This window comes from Rattus norvegicus, chromosome 10, assembly GCF_021556685.1.
Source record: "Rattus norvegicus strain SHRSP/BbbUtx chromosome 10, alternate assembly SHRSP_T2T, whole genome shotgun sequence".
NCBI classification, from domain to species: domain Eukaryota; kingdom Metazoa; phylum Chordata; class Mammalia; order Rodentia; family Muridae; genus Rattus; species Rattus norvegicus.
Window position 1 is genome coordinate 63,831,567 of NC_141543.1, and position 22,791 is coordinate 63,854,357.

General features: G+C 39.5%; 2 protein-coding genes across 12 annotated transcripts in view; one reads left to right on the forward strand and one right to left on the reverse strand.

Annotated features, from left to right (window-relative positions):
• Positions 1-8,390, reverse strand: part of Aspa (aspartoacylase) — a 48,839-nt gene extending 40,449 nt beyond the window's left edge. For 6 of the 7 annotated variants that reach the window (XM_087574583.1, XM_087574580.1, XM_087574584.1 and 3 more), the window contains exons 1-3: positions 7,992-8,377; positions 3,832-4,027; positions 2,642-2,735 (exon numbers count right to left, since the gene is read on the reverse strand). In XM_087574583.1, coding sequence (XP_087430709.1) covers positions 2,642-2,735; positions 3,832-4,027; positions 7,992-8,224 — 523 coding nt within the window. In that variant the 5' untranslated portion in view covers positions 8,225-8,377. Of the gene's footprint in view, positions 1-2,641; positions 2,736-3,831; positions 4,028-7,991 lie in introns of all 7 variants that reach the window. The other variant, NM_024399.2, reaches the window with a different exon arrangement.
• Positions 1-22,791, forward strand: part of Spata22 (spermatogenesis associated 22) — a 37,012-nt gene that overhangs the window by 5,734 nt on the left and 8,487 nt on the right. The window contains exons 1-5 of one of the 5 annotated variants that reach the window (XM_087572938.1): positions 13,146-13,260; positions 14,615-14,721; positions 17,624-17,752; positions 20,916-20,976; positions 21,098-21,193. In XM_087572938.1, the coding sequence (XP_087429064.1) occupies positions 14,679-14,721; positions 17,624-17,752; positions 20,916-20,976; positions 21,098-21,193 (329 nt within the window). In that variant the 5' untranslated portion in view covers positions 13,146-13,260; positions 14,615-14,678. Of the gene's footprint in view, positions 1-13,145; positions 13,352-14,614; positions 14,722-17,623; positions 17,753-20,915; positions 20,977-21,097; positions 21,194-22,791 lie in introns of those variants that run through there. The other 4 variants (XM_087572939.1, XM_087572940.1, NM_001191824.1 and 1 more) reach the window with 4 other exon arrangements.

The window sequence follows — 22,791 nt, forward strand, 5'->3', positions numbered from 1 at the left end:
AATCTGAAGCAGGACATCTCAGGGAGATCACCTGCTAGTTATTAGCTTGTCCTGTTATGGCTTCTGACAGATGGATTTACAGGTATGAGTCAGCATGCTTGGCTTGCTGTTTTTTTCCCCCCAATAATTTATTTATTCACTTTATATCCTGATTGCAGCTCCTTATATACACAAACAGACCTTTCTTTACATGTGTGGTATCATAGGTCTTGGTAAGGGATTTTCCTATGCATAAATAATTTGTACAACTATGCAAAATATGTTTCTGTATATGTCTGTGTATTGTAGAAGTTGTCCATCCACCTGGAATTCATCTTTTTTTAATTCTAACAGAATCAGAATTTTGGTTGGGTATCCACAGTTCAAGGTAAATGTACTTTGTTTTTAGCCCAAGAGTTTAAGTGTTGAATAGCTTAAGTCACTTGTAATCCCAGCACTTTAGTGACTGATGGGCACAAAATACAGGAGGTGCAGGGGAAACCTGAGACTCTCTTTATTTAATGAACTATTGTTATATGATGTTTAGAACTACAGTATCTTGTGACCACAGTAAGGACACATTCAAGACTGTAGAACAACAACAACAACAACAACAACAACAACAACAACAACAACAGATAATGGTACCTCATGATGTTGACTGTTCTAATTTATATTATTTCTAACTCACTACTTAAAGAATCAGAATTATTTTTTAAATTTTCATTTGGTTATGTTATTTGATAACTGTCCCTCTCCCCCAAATTCCACTTGGTTAAATCTCTGAGAGCTAACAAAATAGGATGCTGTAATAAACTTTTAATTATAAAGTTCATGTTGCCTGCAGGCCAAAGTATTCTACATAGCCTTTGAGGGAGAAGAAACAGATCTTGTGGTGCCAACCCCAGAACCACTGCAGAGGTACAAGTGCCATGCTGCAGAAGCAACTCATGTGTAAAACCAGTTTCCATGGTGGAGCTACATGGAAATCAAGGGCTGCAGAGTGCTAGGGTAGACACTTCATGCAGAAGAATCAGTTATTGAAGTTTGTTCTCCTAATTTGAGACTGGTTTTCAAACTAAAAATTACTTTGATATCAGCTCTCTTATCACTGCTGAACAGTCAAATCCATGGGATAATACCATGACACATTCAGGATGGGAAGGAAGACACAATGGCTGAAAACTCGCTGAGTCTGAAATGAGACGATGCCTAGAATCTAAGGAGGTTGTATCTCGTTACTTGCAGTGTTGGGGGGGGGTATAGTCTGAATGAATATGCTTGCATTCGATCATGAGGCTGGCGGCAGTAATGCACAAACCACTTTTTGGGATTAAGTTTACCTGGAATGATTCTGTTAGGCTTGAGGCAACTTGGTATTAACATGGCCCCTATACTGTCAGTACCAGTTAAAATAAATTTGTAAGAGGGAATAGCCTTTGTGACTGTAAAATGTTTTTTTTTTCCTGGTCTTCAATTTTTTTATTCATTATGTAGTAAAATAAACTCTAAATAAAGTATCAAAATCAGGAGAACACACTAGCATTTCTTAGTTATAGTTCCCCAGTAAAAATGTTTTAAAGTTTAGCTCTATTCAAGGACCAACATATCAGCAGACACTTATTCTAACTCAGAAAAAAGCACTGACCATAATACCACAGACTGAGATGGATCTGTCGGACTTCAGAAGCCTTATGCTTTTACTCAGTGTAAGAGGAAAGCATGCTGTTGGTCCTGTTATTATTATTTGTGCAGTGCTGAAGGCTGACTGACAGCCCTCATGCATGTGTGCAAGTACCTTTCTACTGAGCTACACCCAAAGCCTTAGACTGTACCATTTAGGCTCTGTTAACTTTTATTTTTGCCTGTCTATCTGTCTGTCTGTCTGTCTGTCTGTCTGTTAGTTGGTCTATTTACTTTGAAGTATTAGAATACTAGGCAAGAACTCTGTCACTGAGCTATATCCTCAGGCCAACACTTTGGTTTGTTTAAACTATGTAAGGATATTGAATATCTAGCCAGTATTATGTACGTTTTGGATATAGTTCTCTAATTATAATAAAATTAATTACTTTAACCATGTAACAAAAACCACTATTTGAATAGTCAGAGCGCTTCTTAAATTGTTTTTTGCTTATATTATAGATTCAAGTTGCAGCACAGTTTTATTACAGCACACTTTGTAGATAACTAGTTATACTAATAGATCTCCCAGGAAACAGAGTGGCGTCACCCCTACGTTGGCAGTTTGCCACTCTGGAGTTCTGGTTCCATCTTCTTATTGGACACTGAGCTGGTGGAGATTGTGTGTCAGGACCTAGCACAGTATTGTTCTGTAACAGACATACAAATACCTATGGGATTTTTGCAGTAACAATGGGGTTGTGTCTGAGGGGCATCCATAGGTTTTACGCCACATGAGTTTTGGGACTGAGGAGAACATCAGACTATTTCACAGCCTGAGTGTTAGCAAAGGAGATTAATAAATATAGAGATCTGCTCAGAGAAACTCAGGAAATTAAGTACAGCTAGGGTTTGCCTACAGTAGTGAATCTGCTTATCTGAGAGCAGTAAGATTAGTAGTGTGTGAGGTAGCAGACATGTTCTTTATGTTTCATTAGACTGTATTTTCTCTACTGTGCCAGCAGGAAGTACGACTTACCAACAGGATACTTGGCAATGGAACGAGTGGTTGCATATTTGAGGGAAGGATGCTCGATGAGGTAAACAGAGCAGGGTAATGGAGCCATGCAGGTCTGAACAAAATTGAAAACATCTTTCTTAGTATGCAAAGGATGTTTTGTTTTCTTGGCTGATACAGCCAATAATCCCTTCAATACGTTTTACTTCAGAGTCAAAATTGGCCAGACAGCCTTATGAAATGTTCTCCAAAGCCCAATGTTATATACGAATGAATTACATATAAAATCAAATTGTATTAGCTTTCTGGGAAAGATGTCCACAAAACAATACTCCAGGATGCAAACCAAAAATAGGAAACACATATTTCTTCTGAACACATTTGGCTGCTTTTGCTTTCACCTTTGTTTACACTTAACTGTTTAGTAGACTATTGGTCTTAATTCTAAAATTCTGTTACCACATTTGGTCTACATCTCTACAGATATTGGCTAATTCCCCCCCACAACTTCTGCTTAGTTCTGTGAGAATTTGAGCCAGGTCTCTAGGTTTATCTCATTTTAAATTTAAGACAGAGTATCACTCTGTAGTTCTAGCTGGACTTGAACTTAACTATATTATCTCTGTTCCTGAGGTATTAGCTTATATCCCCCACCTTGGTCTCTTTCTATTATTTTCGGCCCTGAGGACACAGTGGACCACACTTTTGGAACCTCTGCTGAAGTGCCTGGACCTGACACTGTTTCTCTGCCAGGGTTGAAGTCTTGATACATTCATACAACATGAAGAGGTATGCCTGTGCACAGAAACCAAATAGGCCAAGTGCAGGAAACCAAGTCTCTTTATCCTAGGACTTTAGTCAGCACTGAGTAGTCGCTACATGCTCTTCCTCAGGCTCTGTGATTGAGATGCTTTAACTGTACTGTTTAACATTTTGGTATTAATTTTACATAGTTTTAACAAATACTGCATGTTTGGTGGCCATCTGAATAGAATTCAAGTATTCACAGATGTTTTATTATTTTGCTCATTGTGTTTACTATTTTACCTTCTCTCTATCATCACTACCTCTGTATCTTTGTACAGTACTTCATCCAGCCTCCCACTATGATATGGAATACAATCCATTTCCCTTTTTCCTGCCTTCCTGACATCTTTCAGTGACTTAAAAGCAAGGATCCTAATATATTAATACAATAACATTGGGATTACCTTAATATAGTGAAACATCTGGATTAAAAAGTCATTCCTGGAATCCTCAAGAATAAGAGTGCAACCCATGTTAGAAGTAGTGTTATGAAGGTCAAAAACGACATCGTAGGCATCATCACTATTTTTTGGACCAAATAAGTGATTTATTTCTTGAGCCCTTCTCACTTCATACGGCAAATCTTCAGACATCTCTTTGCTGTTTTAGTAGAAAGAAAAAGATTAACAATATCTATGGTTATGATAACCTAAAGCACACAACAGAAACAGTACACAAAGAACTGTAAACCTTATGTATCAAAAATCAGAGAAGGAGGCCAGACAGTGGTGGCAGCACATGCCTTTAATCCCAGCACCAGGGAGGTAGAGGCAGGTGAGTCTCTGAAGTAGTTCTTCTGGTAGATTTTTGAGCATAGTCCAGTCTACACAGAGAGGGAGAATTCTAGAACAGCCAGAGTTACACACAGAGAAACACTCTCTTGAAAAAAACAAAACAAAACAAAACAAATCAACAAGGGACATGAAAATTTATCTGAAACCTCTACAAATGAAAAAAACCTCTGCACTTTTTCTCCAGCTGATTCCATATATCTGGTGCTGCACTGGCATACTTATAAAATGTTAGGTTTACTTATGTGCCTGGTCTCAGGTAGGGCTTCGCAAAAAAATTTACCCTGTGACTTCAACCTTGAGTAAGATATATGTTTTAATTTTATAAGCACTTCCTTGTAGTCATGTGTACTGCTTACTTATTATGGGGCAAGATCACCAACCCCAGCCCTATGGTTCTAGTGAAAAGAGGGTGTCACACGCTGGTGCTCATGTGTTTATTGGATATTTTACACTGAAGACTGGGAATGACTAGTGGATCAGGGGCACAGTTTATAAATGACAAACCACAAACTTACACAAACATACTTATATACATTTTTCTGGAACAAGTGTTAATAAATGATCACAATACAATACTCTCAAATGGGCTAGCTTTGAATTTATTCTGCAGTCAAGGATGGAGGACTGCCTCCTGCCTCAGCCTCACAAGTAGCTAGAATTACAGGCTGGGGGCTGTCTGAAGAAAATCTTATAGATACAAGAACTTACAAAGGTTTTTTTTATTATTTAGTCATGTTTTTTATTATTTCACCTGTTTCTTCTCCTTTCGTCTGCCTGTCCCCCGGCATGGTCTGTGTAGAGTACTGCCTGTCCCCCCTGTGTGGTCTGTGTACAGTACTGCCTGTGCCCCTGCATGGTCTGTGTAGAGTACTGCCTGTCCCCCTGTGTGGTTTGTGTACAGTACTGCCTGTCCCCCTGCATGGTCTGTGTAGAGTACTGCCTGTCCCCCCTGTGTGGTCTGTGTACAGTACTGCCTGTGCCCCTGCATGGTCTGTGTAGAGTACTGCCTGTCCCCCTGTGTGGTTTGTGTACAGTACTGCCTGTCCCCCTGCGTGGTCTGTGTAGAGTACTGCCTGTCCCCCTGTGTAGTCTGTGTACAGTACTGCCTGTCCCCCTGTGTGGTCTGTGTCCAGTACTGCCTGTCCCCCCTGCATGGTCTGTGTATAGTACTGCCTGTCCTCCCTGTGTGGTCTGTGTACAGTACTGCCTGTCCCCCATGTAGTCTGTGTACAGCACCCCATCCAGCTTCTCAGTGTGGCTAGGAATAGAACCTCTAGGTTGTTCTATAAATGATAATGGTTTAAATTTATACTTCTTTACTGAGTCTCTCAATCATATTTTAAAACATAAGTCCATATATTTCTATTACCTAGCTATTTTTAATAGTTTGTACCAGAGTCTTTACTGCCTGGAAATCATATCTGCAATCAAGAATGCATATCAGTCATTTTGTGACTATGAAGCAAAAAAAAAAAAAAAAAAAAAAAACCACACCATAAGAAAAAAAAAATGTGAGGATGTGAAGTGAAGTACATGGGGGAGAGAGACAAGCCCAAGGCACTGGTGACATCAGGGAGCTACCATATTGGCTTTGGGCCACCTATGTCTGGACATACTATTTGTGAATGTGAACAGGAGACATTTGTTTAGATTACCATTCTTGAGTTTCTATTTGCAACCAAATACAGTTCTTAATGCGATAGAGAACACACACACACAGACACACACACACACACACACACACACACACACACACACACACACACGCACGCACGCACACACACGAATTTAAAAAGTGAACTCCTGATTAGTCCATATTAGCTCATGACATTACTCCAGAACCTATTTATTTCCATTTGGGTAAAAGGCATCATTGTCCACTCAGATGCTCAGAGTTAATGTTTTAAGTTTTGGAAGAAGGCAGTGGGCACTCAATTCTCAAGCTTGGGGTCCAGTTACCACTGGAAGAGTCCCACAAGAGCAGACTGCAAGAGCAGATAGGGACAGATGTTGTGAGGCACTAGCAGCCACACTGCTACAGCAGTTGGACTACTGTAGTAGGCTGCTGAGACCCATTCTGGGCAGCAGAGTTAAAGAGATTTCTATGCAGGGTCATTCTTGTGGCCCCCACATGAAGAACCCACAGGAGCAAGCCTGGGTTAAAGTGGATGCATGTAGACTCTGTGAGAGGCTTGTTATATGTCCACAGAGGAAGGCTGGCTTTGTGGGGTTTATGTCTTTACAGTACTAGAGAGAACACCCTGTCAGACCTTTCCACATTAGGCAAGTAATCTCCCATCTGAGACACATCCTTAGTCCACTTTTAAATAAATTATTTATTTTAAGGCAGAATCTTATAAACTGCCTGAGCTGGCCTTAACCTGCCTTGGTTTCCTGGGTAGCTGAGATTATAGATCTGTGCTGCAAAGCCTGGCTGCTCTGTGAAGTTCTTGTAAAGAGTGTGTGTATGTGTGTGTGTGGGGGCTTACCACACCAGACAAGGGGGCTGGAGAACAGAGAAGCTTCTAAGGGTGCTTCTGTAAGGAACTTGTGGGTAATAGTGTCACTGCTGAAATGAGGAAGAGACTTAGAAGAGGACACACAGGAGAAGCTCACTGGTTTATTTATCTCATGATTTTCATAATCACCATGAGACAGAGCTGTCTAGCCTCTGAAGTGTTAAGACTAAGAAACAGAATGTGAATCCAATTTAAAGCACCACAGTCGCGGAGAAGCTGCTAATGGCTGTTAGTTAAAAAACCCACTCTAGCTCACTTCAGAATTTTTTGGGAAGTTAATATGCAGGTTAAAAGATTCATTCTTCAACAAATCTTACTTGTAATATATAAGGTAGATAATAGCTATTTTAGTTTAACAAACATTAATTGTCCTGATATAACCTCAATCATGAAGAGAAAAGTATTTCTGGAATTTAAATTATGCTAATAAAATTACTTGGCCATCGAGTATCTCAGCAGTTTAACTTCCTTGCAAAACAAATACTTTGTAAAGGCAAATTTTGTTTCATTTACATTTCTTTTGTTCTGTGGTGGGAATGGACCCAGGAATTCTCTAGCTCCGCCTAGTATTTACCAGCAAACAAGTTCAAGGCCAGTCCTGCTGGGGCAGGCCTATAATCTCAACCCAAATTTGGAAAGGTCAGAGGAAGCTCCTTCAGGCCTCATTTTCCTCAATGAGAAGCCACCACTAGAGAGAATTTTGTCTCCCCCCCAGGCCACAGGTGAGCCTGTAGCTCCCTGGCAGTGGGTGCTAACTCACTCTTTCATTCAAAAAATATGAATCAAAATGTCATACCTGCAAGAAAGCATAGTGGTGAGTTTCCCACACAACAGTATGTTTACCAGTATAATAACCAAACCGTCATTTATTTTTATCTTTTTGATAATAATTTAGATTTTTTATTTTTATTGTTGTTCAACACAAATTTATGCAGAGGATTATTCTATTTGTGTCTTTCAAGTCACATGAGTCAAAAATATAGATTTTTTTTGTATTTGTTGGTATACAGTAAAAAGAAGATTCAGAAGGGCTTGGTGCTTTAGAAAGTTTACAACAGAGCACGTGAATGCCCAGTTTGGGTAACTGCATAATTCACAATGCAGCATGATTAAAAGTGAAAGTGATTTTATTCACCACGGATGTTCCACATATGGATCTGACTACTTATTAGGAGCATTTGTATGTTCTCCTTCCCAATGACTAACGTTTCTCACCTATATATACTCTCAGAGAATAGAGAACAGTCTTACCTAAGATTTTCAAGGTCAAAAACACGGTTCAGGTCACAGTCAATGTATCTGGTGCACTTCTCCACCGCTCTTGGGTTGGTAATGAATGGCTTCACTTCCAGCCCTGCTCTGTGAACTTCAGCGCCATTCTTTAGCCAGTGAGTAACTAGAAACACTCCAGTCAGTTCATTTCCATGAGTCCCTCCGAAGATGGCAATCTTTTTAATAGGTTCTTCAGCAACACAAGAAGTCATTTTACCAAATACCAAAATCTGGTCTGGTTTCTGCAATTCAGAAGAGAGGAGGTCAAAGGACACTTAACTTCTGAGAAAAGTTTCCAAGTTTAGATCTAAGTGAGAAGTGAAAAATACAGAGCTCTCTTGGGAACTGACTTCACAACTGTTTCTGTCACAATGTCCAAGCCTGCTTACTTTATGGACACTTCCTTCTGTAACCCCTCCCTTGACCATATATGGATTAAAATATGCAAGGATCGAGGATCAAGATGCAGCTGTTAACTTCTACCCCCCCCTTGGATGGTCAGCAGATTGAAGCACAATTGTGTTAGCATCCCCTGCTATAAAAATTCTGTTTTCTGTTCAGAATGGTTATTTATAAAATAATACCACATTAAGCTCAATCCTCCCAAATATAACAATGTGGCTTATTCAGTGTTTTTGTTTCCACTGACATTTAAAAACATTTCCAAAGTAAGCAAGGCACTTTTCCTGATCTGAAGGCCTTGTTGTCTCTGACCTCCTCTTGGAACAGCATCCTTTCTTTCAGCATAGCTGTCCACAGAGGCACAAGAGCCTAGTCATGATATGCTCAGTGACTGACACAGACGGTCAGTGACACAGAATATGGCAGAAATGCAGCAGGCAGAAATGTTCAATCCTGAGGAGAGAACCAACTTCTGAAAGTTGTCCTCTGACCACCACATATGTGTGTCTGTTCTCTCTCTTTCTCTTCTCTGTCTTTTACACACAAATAATGAAATAAAAATTATTTAAAAACAGTGACTTCGAAATATCTTTAACTTTTGTTTCATGAAGCTTTTGGTGAGTCTATGATATCTTTTAAAAAAAATGTGTTTAAATACCAAATGAAAAGTAGCTGTCAGTAATAGTCAAGTCTCTTAAATGCCTGAAAATATTTTGCAATTTAATATATAAAAATTAACATATTAGTATATAGTATACATGTACTACATATATTTTAACCACATCATAGAGTTATAAAGACATGATCTCATTTACTGGTATCAAAGGTATCTTCTGCTATGTGTTGTTCTAAAGGAGGTCTTACTAATCTAGGATAAAATGATTACATAGTTTTGGAGAAATAACTCGGAGCCAAATCATACTTGATTTCATGCTTAATCACCCAGAAAACCAAGAATGTACAGAAAATATTATATATTTTCATATATATATGGAACAACACTAAGTCATTTCATAAGTTTCATAAGGATACAATACAGCAATCATTAACCATACAGGGTAGGTTAATCAATAATCGCCCCCTACCCCCAGACATCTGCTTACTTTATCCATAAATTCACTTTATGAGTTATAATATGGAGACATCCTCATTGCAAGGACGAAGGAAAGAAACACTCAGCTTGATTAAGTTCCCACAGTTACATAAAAAAAAAAGCTAGGCCCAGGAGCCACACTTCTCATTCAGGCCAGTGTTTGCCATGGGACAACAGGGTGACTCTGTTCTTTTTGGATTCCTCTGAACTTCTAGTTTTGCTCATTCAGAGCTCACATAAACAGTCAGCACAGTGTAGAATCACAAGACAGACCAAATGCATGGTGGAAATACAAAATGTTTCATAGTATTTAATAAGTCAGTGCCTCAATCCCTTTTGTTTTTAAAGAGATTATAATGCGGAGATAAAACAAAGTCAAGTCTGCTTACACATCAAAATTACTGCTGTCATCTAAGTCCCTGTAGCCTTTAGTTTCCTTCTGACCTCAGCAAACACTGAACACTTCAAACAACTTAAACAGGCAAGTGTAAAAAGAGGACAGTTCTCCTGCTCCGGTGGTTTTACTGAACTGTGGTGAATTATTACCACCCTGCTGTCTTTTGTCCCTTTCCTGCTGACCTATGGTCTGCTCTGTCTTTTGCCCTGGTCTCTCTGGAAACGCTGCTTCAGTAACTTACTCATGGCAGGCACCACTGACTCGGACTTTGAGGCTTGTTTTATGGAATTTTAACAGGTCAGCATTTTGAAGTACACTTCCACATTTCTAAAGTTTTTGTGATATGTCCAAGTGAGTAACTTCCTGGGCAGTTAATGACCAGCAGCAGCTCTCATACGTACCTTGCTCACTGTGTACAGTTTGTCCCCTGCAGGAAGCTTTACTAGAAAACGAAAGCTTTTGCTTAGAACTGGGGCAGCAGAGGCATTCACTCTCTTATACCAAGTTAACTTCCAAGAGTTTTAACCCCTGGTTTCCCAAAGCACCAACTCTGTTTCCCAAAGCACCTGGCAAAAATCTACCTACTTCTATTAGGTATTTTTTTTTGAGAGTTCAGAAATTGATAGCATATTGAATAAAATCCTTCATAGTTATCGTCTGTTGATAAAAATACTTTAAAAAAGTGTTACTTCCAGAACTACAGATTTGTGTGTATTTTTGGCTGTTGTTATTGTTTTGACAGGGTCTTGCCACACAGCTTTGGCTGGCTTCAAACTCCTTATGTGGCTGAGACTGGCTTTGAACTTATGAAACCTCCTGTCAGCCTTCTGAGTTCTGAGATTACTAATTATAAAAAAAAAAAAAAAAAAAAAAAGAATCACGTAGTTTAAAACAAAGGGGTAGTGAAGTTTGACTTCACAGTATTGCTAGCCAATGGATCAATGCCAGAGACTTTGTTGGAGGGATCAGGCTGAGGCTGTTTCTGAAGCAGTGTGTTAGAAGGCATTCTAGTTTGCTTTGACTAGCACTCTGGCCAAAAGCAACTTCATCCATCCTTGCGGGAAGTCAGTACAGGAACTTATTATGTAGGAACAAGCATAAGCCATGGAGGAGGAGCTGCTAATTCACTCACTGCCTCTGCTCAGCTAGCTTTCTTTCTTTTTTTTTTTTGGTTCTTTTTTTTCCCGGAGCTGGGGACCGAACCCAGGGCCTTGCGCTTCCTAGGTAAGCGCTCTACCACTGAGCTAAATCCCCAGCCCCCTCAGCTAGCTTTCTTATGTAGCCCACATCCACCCACCTAGGGAGGGCTGGTACCACTCACAGTGGACTGGGACCTCCCAGAGCAATTATTAATTATTAACTATTAATCTTTCTCAGACATGGCCAGAGGCCAATCGGATCTGGGCAGTTCTTCAACTGAGGACTCTCAGATGATTCTCAGCCGTGTCAGGTTGAAACTAGCTAGGACAGCTGGTAGAAAGTGCCTTATTTTAAAGAAAGTGTCTTAAGGATAATGTGGTTGCTCAGGAGTCAGGCAATCAAACTATTACAGCTCTCACTCTATCCTCTCTCTGTGACTCTATTGCTGACATCCATCCTGATCGACTGTGTAGATGGAGATGAACGATAACCAGAACAGAGCTGGGGTAGAGGAGGAGGTCATGGGCTGCTAGCAAAGATTCCACATTGCTCATGTCTACATGAGGTAGTACAGGTTATACATAGAGTCCATGCAATCACTCTATCATTGAGTCACACACCATGCCTTGCCCTTTTAAGAATGAGAAATTGTTATTGTTTGGGGGATTATGTATTGTACACATGCTTATGTGAGCACATATCAAGCCAAATTCCACTTCCTTGAAAATTATTATACTCATGTTTTGGGTAAGTATTCTATCTGGAATCATGACGACTAAGTTTTTTTCCGCAGGCATTTTGTTGAAGACTTTTTCCAAATTAAAATGATTCTATTCAAAGTTTATTCCTTATCCCGTCAACCAGTCCACTACCACTCTTGTTTACTGACAGGGAAACTAACATGTTTTTATTTTCTTTTAGGTGTTTTCTAATAACCATCCTTCCATAGCAGCCCTTTTCACATCCCTTCAGTTATGTTGGATAGCCAGAAGACAGGGAAATAAGAGGACATGGTCTTTGAGGGAAGATACCTATTCTAAGTAGATACACTGTAGCTAGTAGATATTCATTCTAAGTAGCTAGCCTATACCTCACAAATGGCAGGTACTGTTGGAAACAGGAATTAACCTTTATTGAGCACATACCATGTGCTGGGACCATTCACTGTCTCTTTTAATATTTTAAGTTAATTAAATATTAAAATTGTTGTTGCTATTTTATCAAGGAAGGAAATGTAGACATCACATGCTCAAAGTCACAGAGCCAAGAACTCCCCATTTTTTCCAGGCAGGCTTCTTTCTGTGACACAAGCTTCTCTTGACAGGAGGCTGTCTCTGTGACTCTAACAGTAGTGCTAAAATGCACACTTGGTAAGAATTCAGCAACTGGGAATTGCAATTGAAATTTTGGGAATTATTCCAAAAATGGTTTCTACCCATATGTAAAAGGCTGAAGAAAAAAATCAAGAAAAGCTACCAACGTAGTGAGTTTGGCCACATCTCCAATTGCCCCTTCTATAGGAAGGTTCTCCGATCCTCATACCGCCCTGCTTCCTTTGTAGACCTCAGTGACCCATGAGCTCCTTTGCTGTCCTAAACAACAGTAGCACTGGTCCTGCCTACCTGCCAGCTCTGCTCTGGATGTGGGTCCAAAATGGGCCTCAGTTCCCCCACAGGTCTCCTGGAGACTAAAATTTCCTGCCTGACCCATGGCAGACGTGTGGCCACATTAGGCAAGACATACCTTGTTTTGCTGCCTTGGGAATCATTCTCTTTAAGCACAGTCTAGGATGTCAGCAGCATCTTAGAAAACTTCTAGTGTCTAGGAAATGGGCAAGGCAGAAGGGAAAGAGAGACCATGATTTTCTGACGTCACTGTGGCAGAGCAAGGCTGGGGACCTCCTTCTGCCTCATCCATAACAAGCACAAGTTTCTGTCTGTGGACCAAACAGTTAAAGAGGTAGAGCCATGCCTAAGCCAGCTTTGTACCTCACAAGGGACAACGAAAAGAGCATCACTTTTGCCTTTACCGGCAGAGAAACTCGGTCCTGTTCCTTTAACTCTCGCGAGACCTTGGCCCCTGCGAGTAGCACAGGGGCTCCAGAGCGCCTGCGCGCTTCAAGCGCTTCACACTTCAGATTACCGCGCCTGCGCAAAGCTTCCCGTGGGTTTCCAGAGGCGGGAAGTTCCGCGTGTCTCCCTGCTGACGGAGGCGAGGTTAATTTGAGGGCTTTCTTTGTACATGGTGTTGGCAGGGAATTCTTGGAAGGAAATACCATTCGTTGACCTAAAACGGCCCCATGACTGGGTGTGTCAGACGGCAGAGGGATGTTGGAAGGGAAGATGAATTCTGACTGGAAAAATCTCTCCCTTCCTTTAAGGAGGCCTCAAACAGGCCTTGTCTGGCCTCTTGTTGAGGTCATGGTCTCAAGGCAGACTTGTCAGTGAGTTGGGTAGTACCTACCCCCATATCCCCAACAACTACCCCACCACCCCTACTCCCATAGCCCCTGACACCCCAGTCACCCCTCTCTCACCAACCGGCCCCTGCCACTCTGCCGCTCCCACCCATGCTTCCACGACTCCTGTCATCCCAGTCACCCTGCTCCTGCCACCCCTACCCCTGCTACCCCAGTCCCCCATCCCTGTCACCCCACCTCTGCTCCAGCTGAAGCCAGTTCTCTGGGGAGCTGGTGTCAGGGCAACAGAATTTAGTGGTCCAAGAAAATGATGGTGTATTTCCATGTATTTCTGAATCAAGCATAGTAACCTACCCCTGCAGTCCCAGCTCTTGGGTGGTAGAGATGGGAAGATCACAAGTTTGAAGCAAGTCTGGGTGTTAAGAGACTCTGTTTTAGGATATTTAGGTTATTCAGCCCGTGTAAGTTCTCTTAGGCTGAGGATGAGTTGGTGTTTCTGTGTTGAGAAAAAAAATGGCCCCATCTCTCTTCTGACTCTTAGAGTGGTAGAAAACTATGTAAAAGTTCCTATTCAAGTTCAAGACACACAAAGAGGCAGTCCTCGGCCTCTTGTTTTTGCAAATGATATTTGGACATTCATGTTTAGCTGTTTGATTTTCACTGTTACTTGTGATCATAGCAGCCTGTCTCACTGGGCAGAGGATTTGCAGTAGAAATTATTTGGGTTTGTGTCTGGCCTGTTCATGGGCAAACATTTGTTGAATTAAACAAATTATATTAAGATATAAATATATTAGGGAGCTAAAATCAGAAAAAAAAACCCACAATGGAAAAATGTTTTTCTGTAAGTTTGCCAGTGCTGTAATTCCTTTCCCTTATAGTTTTGGTTCCCATGATGGGTCCTGAATTCTGAAATAAATTGCTTAGACTGTGTGGAAACTCTGTATATATTTAGAAGACAAGATTATATACACCCCTGTCGTAAGTTATTTGAACATAGCTGGGAAAATGGGGTATATTTTAAATTATTATTCATAAAGCAGTTCCTGAGGTGATAACATTTGACAGTTTTAAACCGTAATGTCCATAATTAGTTGACTGAAAAGTTGATCTTGCGGATGAATATGAGTTACATGTTTCTTCCTTCTAAGGTTTAGTTAACTTCATTTTGTAAATGTCAAGTGCTAAACACAAAAGGTTTTGACACTGAAGAAAATGAAGAGAAACTTAAATGAAAGTTCAACTCGAAGTACAGCAGGTATTGAACAGCATTTGTTTGTTTTTGACGTTTTTCACATAGTACATACAACATGTATAGTTTGTAGGAACGTTTGGGAAGGAATGTTTAATGAGATTAGACATTTAACCTAGCCTCTTTTTACAATCAAATGGGTAAAGTAAGCTTGTCAAGGCAAAGTATTTAGTAGCAGAGATGACAGTAAAGGTAAATGGACTGAGATTTGCTCTGGTGCTTTTTCTGCAAAACTTAAAGGATTGATTTATTTATGGTTCTAAGTAGAAAACAATGAAATACATTTGTGTGTTTGATTGACTTGTTAACTTTTTAAAAGTATATCCTTCTTAAAAAATTGGTTATTTATTTACATTTCAAATGTTGTCCCCCTTCTCAGTCTCCCTTCTGCGAATGCCCCATTCCATCATCCCCCCTCCCTTTGCCTCTAAAAGGGTGCTCCCCACCTCGCCACCTACCCACTCACTCACCTACCCACCCCTCTAGCAGCATTTTCACTTTTCAAGGCTCCGTGTTCACTGTCTTTTTACTTCCCTCTGGAAGAAAGCACTGATAGGAAGATATTCTGAAATATATTTGACACACTATGGTTATATATATTTAAATTTTGGAAACAAACTTTAAAATTATTAATGGAATCATATGAATAAAATATTAAAATAATTTCATATATAGCAATACTCATATTTTAAATTTTTTTCAGTGTGCTTTCATAGACTTTGATGTAGTCATTGTTTTTCTTCCACACTAGGAATTTAAAGTATGAAGTTAACATATAACATTTCCAATTTTAAAATTTGAATTTTATTATTAGTGTGTATGAGTGCAGATATATACATATCATGATGGTGTGTGTGTGTGTGTGTGTGTGTGTGTGAGAGAGAGAGGGGGGGGGGAGGGAGAGAGAGGGAAGAGACAAATTTGGGAGTCAGTTCTCTCCACACACTGTCCATTCGGGTTTCAAACTTAGCATTTGAGTCTTGCATGGCAAGCGCTGTTACCCACAGAGTACTAACTCATTTGTGGTCCTCATTTCCATTTTACGTGTACTGTTGTTTCTCTGTGTAGCCTTGGCTGTCTTGGAACTCCCCCTAGAAACCAGACTGGCCTTGAACACACAGAGATCCACCTACCTCTGCTTCCTGAGTGCTGGGATTAAACGTGTGCACCACCACCAACCAAGCTGTTTCCTAATATTTTGTATTATTTCTATTTTCCCAGTTATGAGGTAACATAAGGATAGAAGTCAAGAATGAGGAGAGCTAGGGAAATGACTATGATGCACAATGAAGACTGCAATGATAATTTGTAATGGGACACCATATTCTAGACATTTAGTCACAAGGATTTAATCTTTGTCATCACCTCTGTTTTCTAGATAAGACACCAAGACATGAAGCTTTAAATAAGTAATCTATTGCATTTTAGAAATAGGACTTGAACCTTGAAATCTGATTTTAGAGTATATATTCTTAATCATTATGTTATGCTTCTTTGTATATATCTCTGGTATAAAGAGTTTAAGGAGACTGCTCAGATTTAACTTTGAAGTTTTATTTCAAATCTTTCTAAAAGGCACAGTTAAAAACCAGGCATCCTGACTCAAGGACCTACATGATAATAGGTTTTCATTAGAGATCTTCCTGAGTTAGTATTGTCCAGTGAGAATGGGGCAGCTAGACAGTGGTGGAGTGGTAAGGGTTTCTGAACTGATGTTTAGGATCTTGGGTTCTATCTCAGTTTTTCTAGTTATTGCTTTGAAGATCTCTTTTGATCCTGAATTCTCTTGTAGCTTTTAAAGTTTATTTATTGTTTTGACTGAAGAACCTGTTTTTGTCATGTGGAGGAAGTGGTAGTGGTATTTACTTTTACTTGTATTGAATATTGTCATTCTCTTAAGAAAGTGGTTTTCCACCTGTGGGTCAAGACCCCTTTAGGGTGTCTTAGTTAGGGTTTTACTGCTGTGAACAGATACCGTGACTAAGGCAACTCTTCTAAGGACCCGTTTAATTGTGACTTACTTACAGGTTCAGAGGTTTAGTCCATTATCAAGTCAGGAACATGGCAGCATCCAGGCAGGATTAGTGCAGAAGGAATGGAGAGTTCTACATCTTTTTCTGAAGGTTGCTAGTGGAATACTGGCTTCCAGGCAGATAGGATAAGGGTCTTAAAGCCCACACCCACAGTGACACACCTATTTCAACAAGGCTATACCCGATACTAGTGCCACTCCCCGGGCCTAGCATATACAACAACATTGAAGATTGTGACCTTGGAACCTGCATGTTAATCAGAATTCCAGGATAAATCTTAGTCAAACTAAAGTTTGGTAACTATGGTCTGAGAGGCTGGTAGTCACACTAAAAAGTGGTTAGATTTTGGGAAAGCATGGTTCAAAATTTTTTCTTTCTTAGCTTTGATATATTTTATAGGTACTCTGCAGCTAATAAGAAAGACAAGCTGAAGAGGGAAATTCAGGAAAGAAAAGATAGGGCTGGAGAGATGACTCAGTGGTTAAGAACACTGACTGTTCTTCCAAAGGTCTTGAGTTCAAATCCCACCAACCACATGGTGGCTCACAACCATCTGTAATAAGATCTGATGCCCTCTTCTGGTGTGTCTGAGATAGCTACAGTGTAATCATATAAGTCTTAGAAAAAAAGAAAGAAAAGATTTGGGAAAGGTTTGGGGATAAAAACAGAGACAGGAGAAGAAAGGACTTTAGAGATACATGGACTTCTAATGATTGTAAAAATCATTTTAAGGGCATGAAATATATCTGTAGTGTATTAGCATATAGAAGTAGACCATAAGTTGTACATTATTACCTATTATTAATGGAAATTATTCCAGATGTAGACATCTTATTTACCTATTTCATACTAATTTATTGGTACATCTTACGTAGGCTGTTTGCCTGTGCCGTTGTTCAATCAGAAAAAGAGGAACAGACAGCCATTAACGTCTAATCCACTTCAGAGTGATCCAGGAATTGGTACTGTTTCTGACACTTATGGTTTCCCATCTCTACCAACAGGTAAGAAAATGAGTAAGTAAAAGTTTCAAGAGACAAGAACTAGAAGGTAGAAAATTACTGGGTCTCTCATTGCAGAAAGTCCCTGCTGCTTTTCACTGCCCAGATATAGAGATTACTTGGCTCCTTCTGAGCATTCCAGCACAGGAGTTTTGAGTTGCCTAGTATACGGGGATGGCTTAGCATTTAAATGGAGTCTATCTTTATGTCAGGAGCCTTTGTTCTATTAAAGTAGGAACCCACATTGCAAAGACTATTTTTCTTTCTCAGAACATAGAATACTGTGACTTACATATTTTGTAGGAAAGGATGGAAGGGTTTAAGTTACCTCAAAAACATGGAAAAGAGTATATAGAGTTTTAAAAACATGGAAAAAAAGTAGACAGTAGAAAAGGAATAAGCTCAGGAATTTCTGATGTTTGGTTCTAGTCATTGCTTTCTCAGAGCATTTTTGCCTGTCTTTCTCTGTTGTCTCCCTCAGTGTTTTATGGGATCTGAAAACTCTTAAGTTGAAACTTAAAGGTTGAGTAGGAAGATGGACTTTTAGGAGGTGCTTAGAGTTGGGAGGAGTCTACTCCCCTACAGAAGGAAGTGGCCTTGGGAAGGATGAAGGAGAAGTTGTTTGCTGCTTCTGTCCTGTGAGGACACTAAGAGGGGCTCCCTCTGAAGTGAGAACAAGCTTTACAATAGCTAGTTTGTCCTCACCTCAATCTAAGATATTTTACTCTCCAGGGCTGTCAAAGACTTTTATTTGTACATTACCCAGTTTAAGATATTTTGTAATCTCCCAAATGGTCTAAGATCCTCTCATCTAGTATGCTTTCTTGTAGCTTAAACCAGCACATTATGATACTTGTCATTGCTGGGAGTTTACATACTCTAACTCTACTTCTCAGAGACTGCCTTTTGTGACTCTTGTTTACGTTTTTGAGCCAGGAAGCTTCTAATATGTGTTACATTTTAAGTGAGACCACTAAAATCTTGTCATCTATGAACTAGTTATCCACAGTGGTGATAGTGGTGAGTGTTGGGAGACTTTACTTTTCATATGTATGTATGTATGTATGTATGTATGTATGTATGTATGTATACGTGCATGTGTGTGCTAGAGATGAGACTCAGGCCATTCAGTCTGATGGCAAGGCTTTCTGTTCACTGGTTCAGTGTTCACTGTCTTTTTACTTCCTCTGGAAGAAAGCACTGATAGGAAGATATTCTGAAATATATTTGACACATTATGGTTATGTATATTTAAATTTTGGAAACAAATTTTAAAATTATTAATGGAATCATATGAATAAAATATTAAAATAATTTCATATATAGCAATACTATATTTTAAATTTTTTTCAGTGTGCTTTCATAGACTTTGATGTAGTCATTGTTTTTCTTCCACACTAGGAATTTAAAGTATGAAGTTAACATATAACGTTTCCAATTTTAAAATTTGAATTTTATTATTAGTGTGTATGAGTGCAGATATATACATATCATGATGGTGTGTGTGTGTGTGTGTGTGTGTGTGTGTGTGTGTGAGAGAGAGAGAGGGGTGGTGGGGGAGAGGGAGAGAGGGGGAGAGAGGGAGGAGACAAATTTGGGAGTCAGTTCTCTCCACACACTGTCCATTCGGGTTTCAAACTTAGCATTTGAGTCTTGCAAGGCAAGCGCTATTACCCACAGAGTACTAACTCATTTGTGGTCTTCATTTCCATTTTATGTATACAGTTGTTGTAAAAATATATAAAAAAAACCCAAATCACTGTCTTTTATCCCCCACCAGATCCAGCACCGAAGTGCCCCAAGATATCTGCTAGATATCTTGGTGGAAACACATCCCAACTCCATGGCATTTCAGTTTCTCTAGCCGCCACATACACTCCCAAAGTCAGATTGCCACATGAAAGAACACACAGCCCAATTACCTTTGATCCAATTGATAATATATAATTGCCCACCTAAACATACAAAGCCCTGCACACATCCATCCCTTAAGAACACTCATAACAACCTGTAAGGTACAGCATGGAATCTTAATGTCAGCCTCCATGTTTTCTCTGCCGTGGCTTCTCTCCTTCCTCCCCCTTCCGTTCCCGTCTCCTCTTCCTTCAAACTTTTCTCCTGCCCATCCTTCCTTCCCCCCCAATGACAGGTCTCATTCTTTTTTTTTTTTTTTGGTTCTTTTTTTCGGAGCTGGGGACCGAACCCAGGGCCTTGCGCTTCCTAGGTAAGCGCTCTACCACTGAGCTAAATCCCCAGCCCCGACAGGTCTCATTCTATCTTGTACCTGCCTCACCTGTATGACATCATCCCACACTATACAAAGTAGAAATTCCCATGGACATGCACAAATCAGCATTCACTATCACTTAAAGTCTTTCTTATCATTTAAAATGTTTTATAAATAGCATGAATACTGACCTTGAGAAATTACAAGTGTGAGCTGTCTCATGAAGAAATGTGAATTTTTATTTTGACCTATTAGTCTGGAATACAATCAACATTTATAAGAAGAGAATATGGGAAAAAAGAGGTGGCTCAGTGCTCAAGAGGGCTTACTAGTCTTTCAGAGGACCTGAGTTTGGTTCCCAACATCCATTTCAGGTGTCTTACAACTTCTTTATACCTCCAAGTCCAGGGGATCCTTTGGCCTCTATGAACATCTACACTCATGTGCACTATGCACCCCCACATGCAAATAATTAAAACATAAAAATAGAAATTAAGGATATAAGAGAGTAACTGGAAAAGAGTAGAAAATGTATGTAGAAGTGTTTACCATACGTAGTAAGAGTGAGATTTCATGTTAAAACTTTATCTTCCTCTGATTCTGTGTTTCTCCCTTTCACAAATAGTTATCTTGCTACCAGTTATGCATTTCTTGATAGGGAATGGAATAAAATTTAAGAAACATTGAATTCAATTAAATTTATGTTGCCTATTACAAGGCACTCTATTAGGATCAGTTGTGGAAAAGACAGATTGAACTACTCTCTTTGCTTAAATACAGTATTTATAAAATTAGGCAGGCTGTGACAAATCCTGCAATCAATTGCTACTAAAACCTGTGTCTTTTTTTTCTCAACTTGTTAGAACTATCAAATTAAATAAATATAAGAAATTATTTTGAAAATAAAATCTTATTTTTATGTGTTCTTATACTTTTGAGATTGGGCGTGGGAAGCTGTGAATCCAGTGGTGGCTCCTTTAAAGAAAACAGTGAATACAGGGTAAGTGGAAAAATATGAACTAACATATAGGTCTGTTACTGACTGATGTTACTTTCTGTATACATTTTACATTTATCAATTTAAAAACAAATTGTGTTTAACAAGATCTTTTCCTTGAAAGGCAAATACCAGCTTCTGCTTCTTATCCCCTGAGAATTGAAGATCCTGTGTGTAAATCTATTGAGTCAAACGCTAAAAGAAGCCAAGGTGGCGGGGGGTGAGTCTGCATCTGCTTCCTCTTTCTCTCCTTTCCTTAAGAAGTACGTTTAGGAAATCTCTACATTAATAACAAACTAATATTTGAATATAATCTATATATACCCTCCTTTATGCTTTAAATTACACAATGTAATAAATGTAAATATTATATAATTGTCATTGTGTACTTAAGAAATAGTGACAAAGTATATGTTTATGCAGATATAATTTTTTCTAAATATTTTTGATCTGTAGTTTGTTTTGCTCTGTGGAAGTAGAATATATGGAAGGTTTAAACCGACTTAAAATGGATTTTCATATAGCATTTTTAATATATATTTTTGTTTTGGCTATGCCCATTATCTTCTCTGTATCCCTGTATTCCTACATAAACCCTTCCTCCCGCAGCATTTCCCTCTCTACTTTCATATCACTGTAGTAGGATTTTAATCCAGCTTTATGGCTGCTCAGGCAAGGGATCACATCCAAAGACCTAGGTCTGTGTGATCTGCTACAGACACACCATACATCTTTAATCCCTCTGGCTGGAATACAAGCACCCTTAGTACACACCTTTAATTTCAAATAATATAGGTAAGGTCAGTGTGTAGAAGAAAGCAGCCATGTTTGAAAGTGGTGTCTAGTTGAGGGGAAGACAAATCAGAGAAAGGTTTGACAGAATGAGTCAGAGATAGGATATACCCAACTCTCAGAAGAACAGACAGGAAACAGAGGTGACATAAGAGAAGTGCAGAGTGAGTCAGGAGGAGAGGGCAGTTCAATGCAGTGGACCTGGTCAGGTCAGGTCAGGTCAGGTCAGGTCAGGTCAGGTCAGGTCAGTGCAGTGCAGTGCAGTGCAGTGCAGTGCAGTGCAGTGCAGTGCAGTTCAATGCAATTCTGTTTAGAGCAGTTCAGTGCAGTTCAGAGCAGTTGAGTGCAGTTCATTTGAATGCAGTTGAGTTCAGTTGAGTTCATACAGTTTTGTTCAGATTGTGTAGTCAGTGCAGTTCAGTTCATGGAATTGAGAAGCAGTTTTTCCAAGCAGACCAATTCACTGAGAAGCTGAGAGAAGCCAGTGTGAGTCAGTCATCTTGGGGAGGAGTTTGAGCCAGAGCAGCTGAGGTGAACCAGCCAGGTGAGCTTGTTCAGCTGTAAGACTCCAAGATGTCAGTTACATCTGGTGAATAAAAGTTGCTTTTGCATATCACCTATGCTCCGCTATGCTCCCCTTATGGTACTTTTCAACATTCCCTTATAGCTTCTTAGCCTCTACAGGCACTCTAAAGTGAATATGTACTTCTAAGAAATCGAGGCGAGGATCTACATATCCCAGAACATGGCATTAGTGTTTATGAGCCTAGATTTCTTCACTTAGTATATTTTAGTATGATACTTAATAATATACTATAATAGCAAATAATATATCTATTTGCTAGTTCTATGTTTGTTCTACTCAGAAATATAAAAATTATTGTTTTTAGGAAGACATCAGAGTAAATTCTATTTTTCTTTATTTTCTGGGAATATGACTAGCATGGCATGCTTTGTAGTGATTCTCAACGATTTCTTTGTAATAGAAAGCATGTGTGAGATGCTACATACAGGAGCATGGAGGAC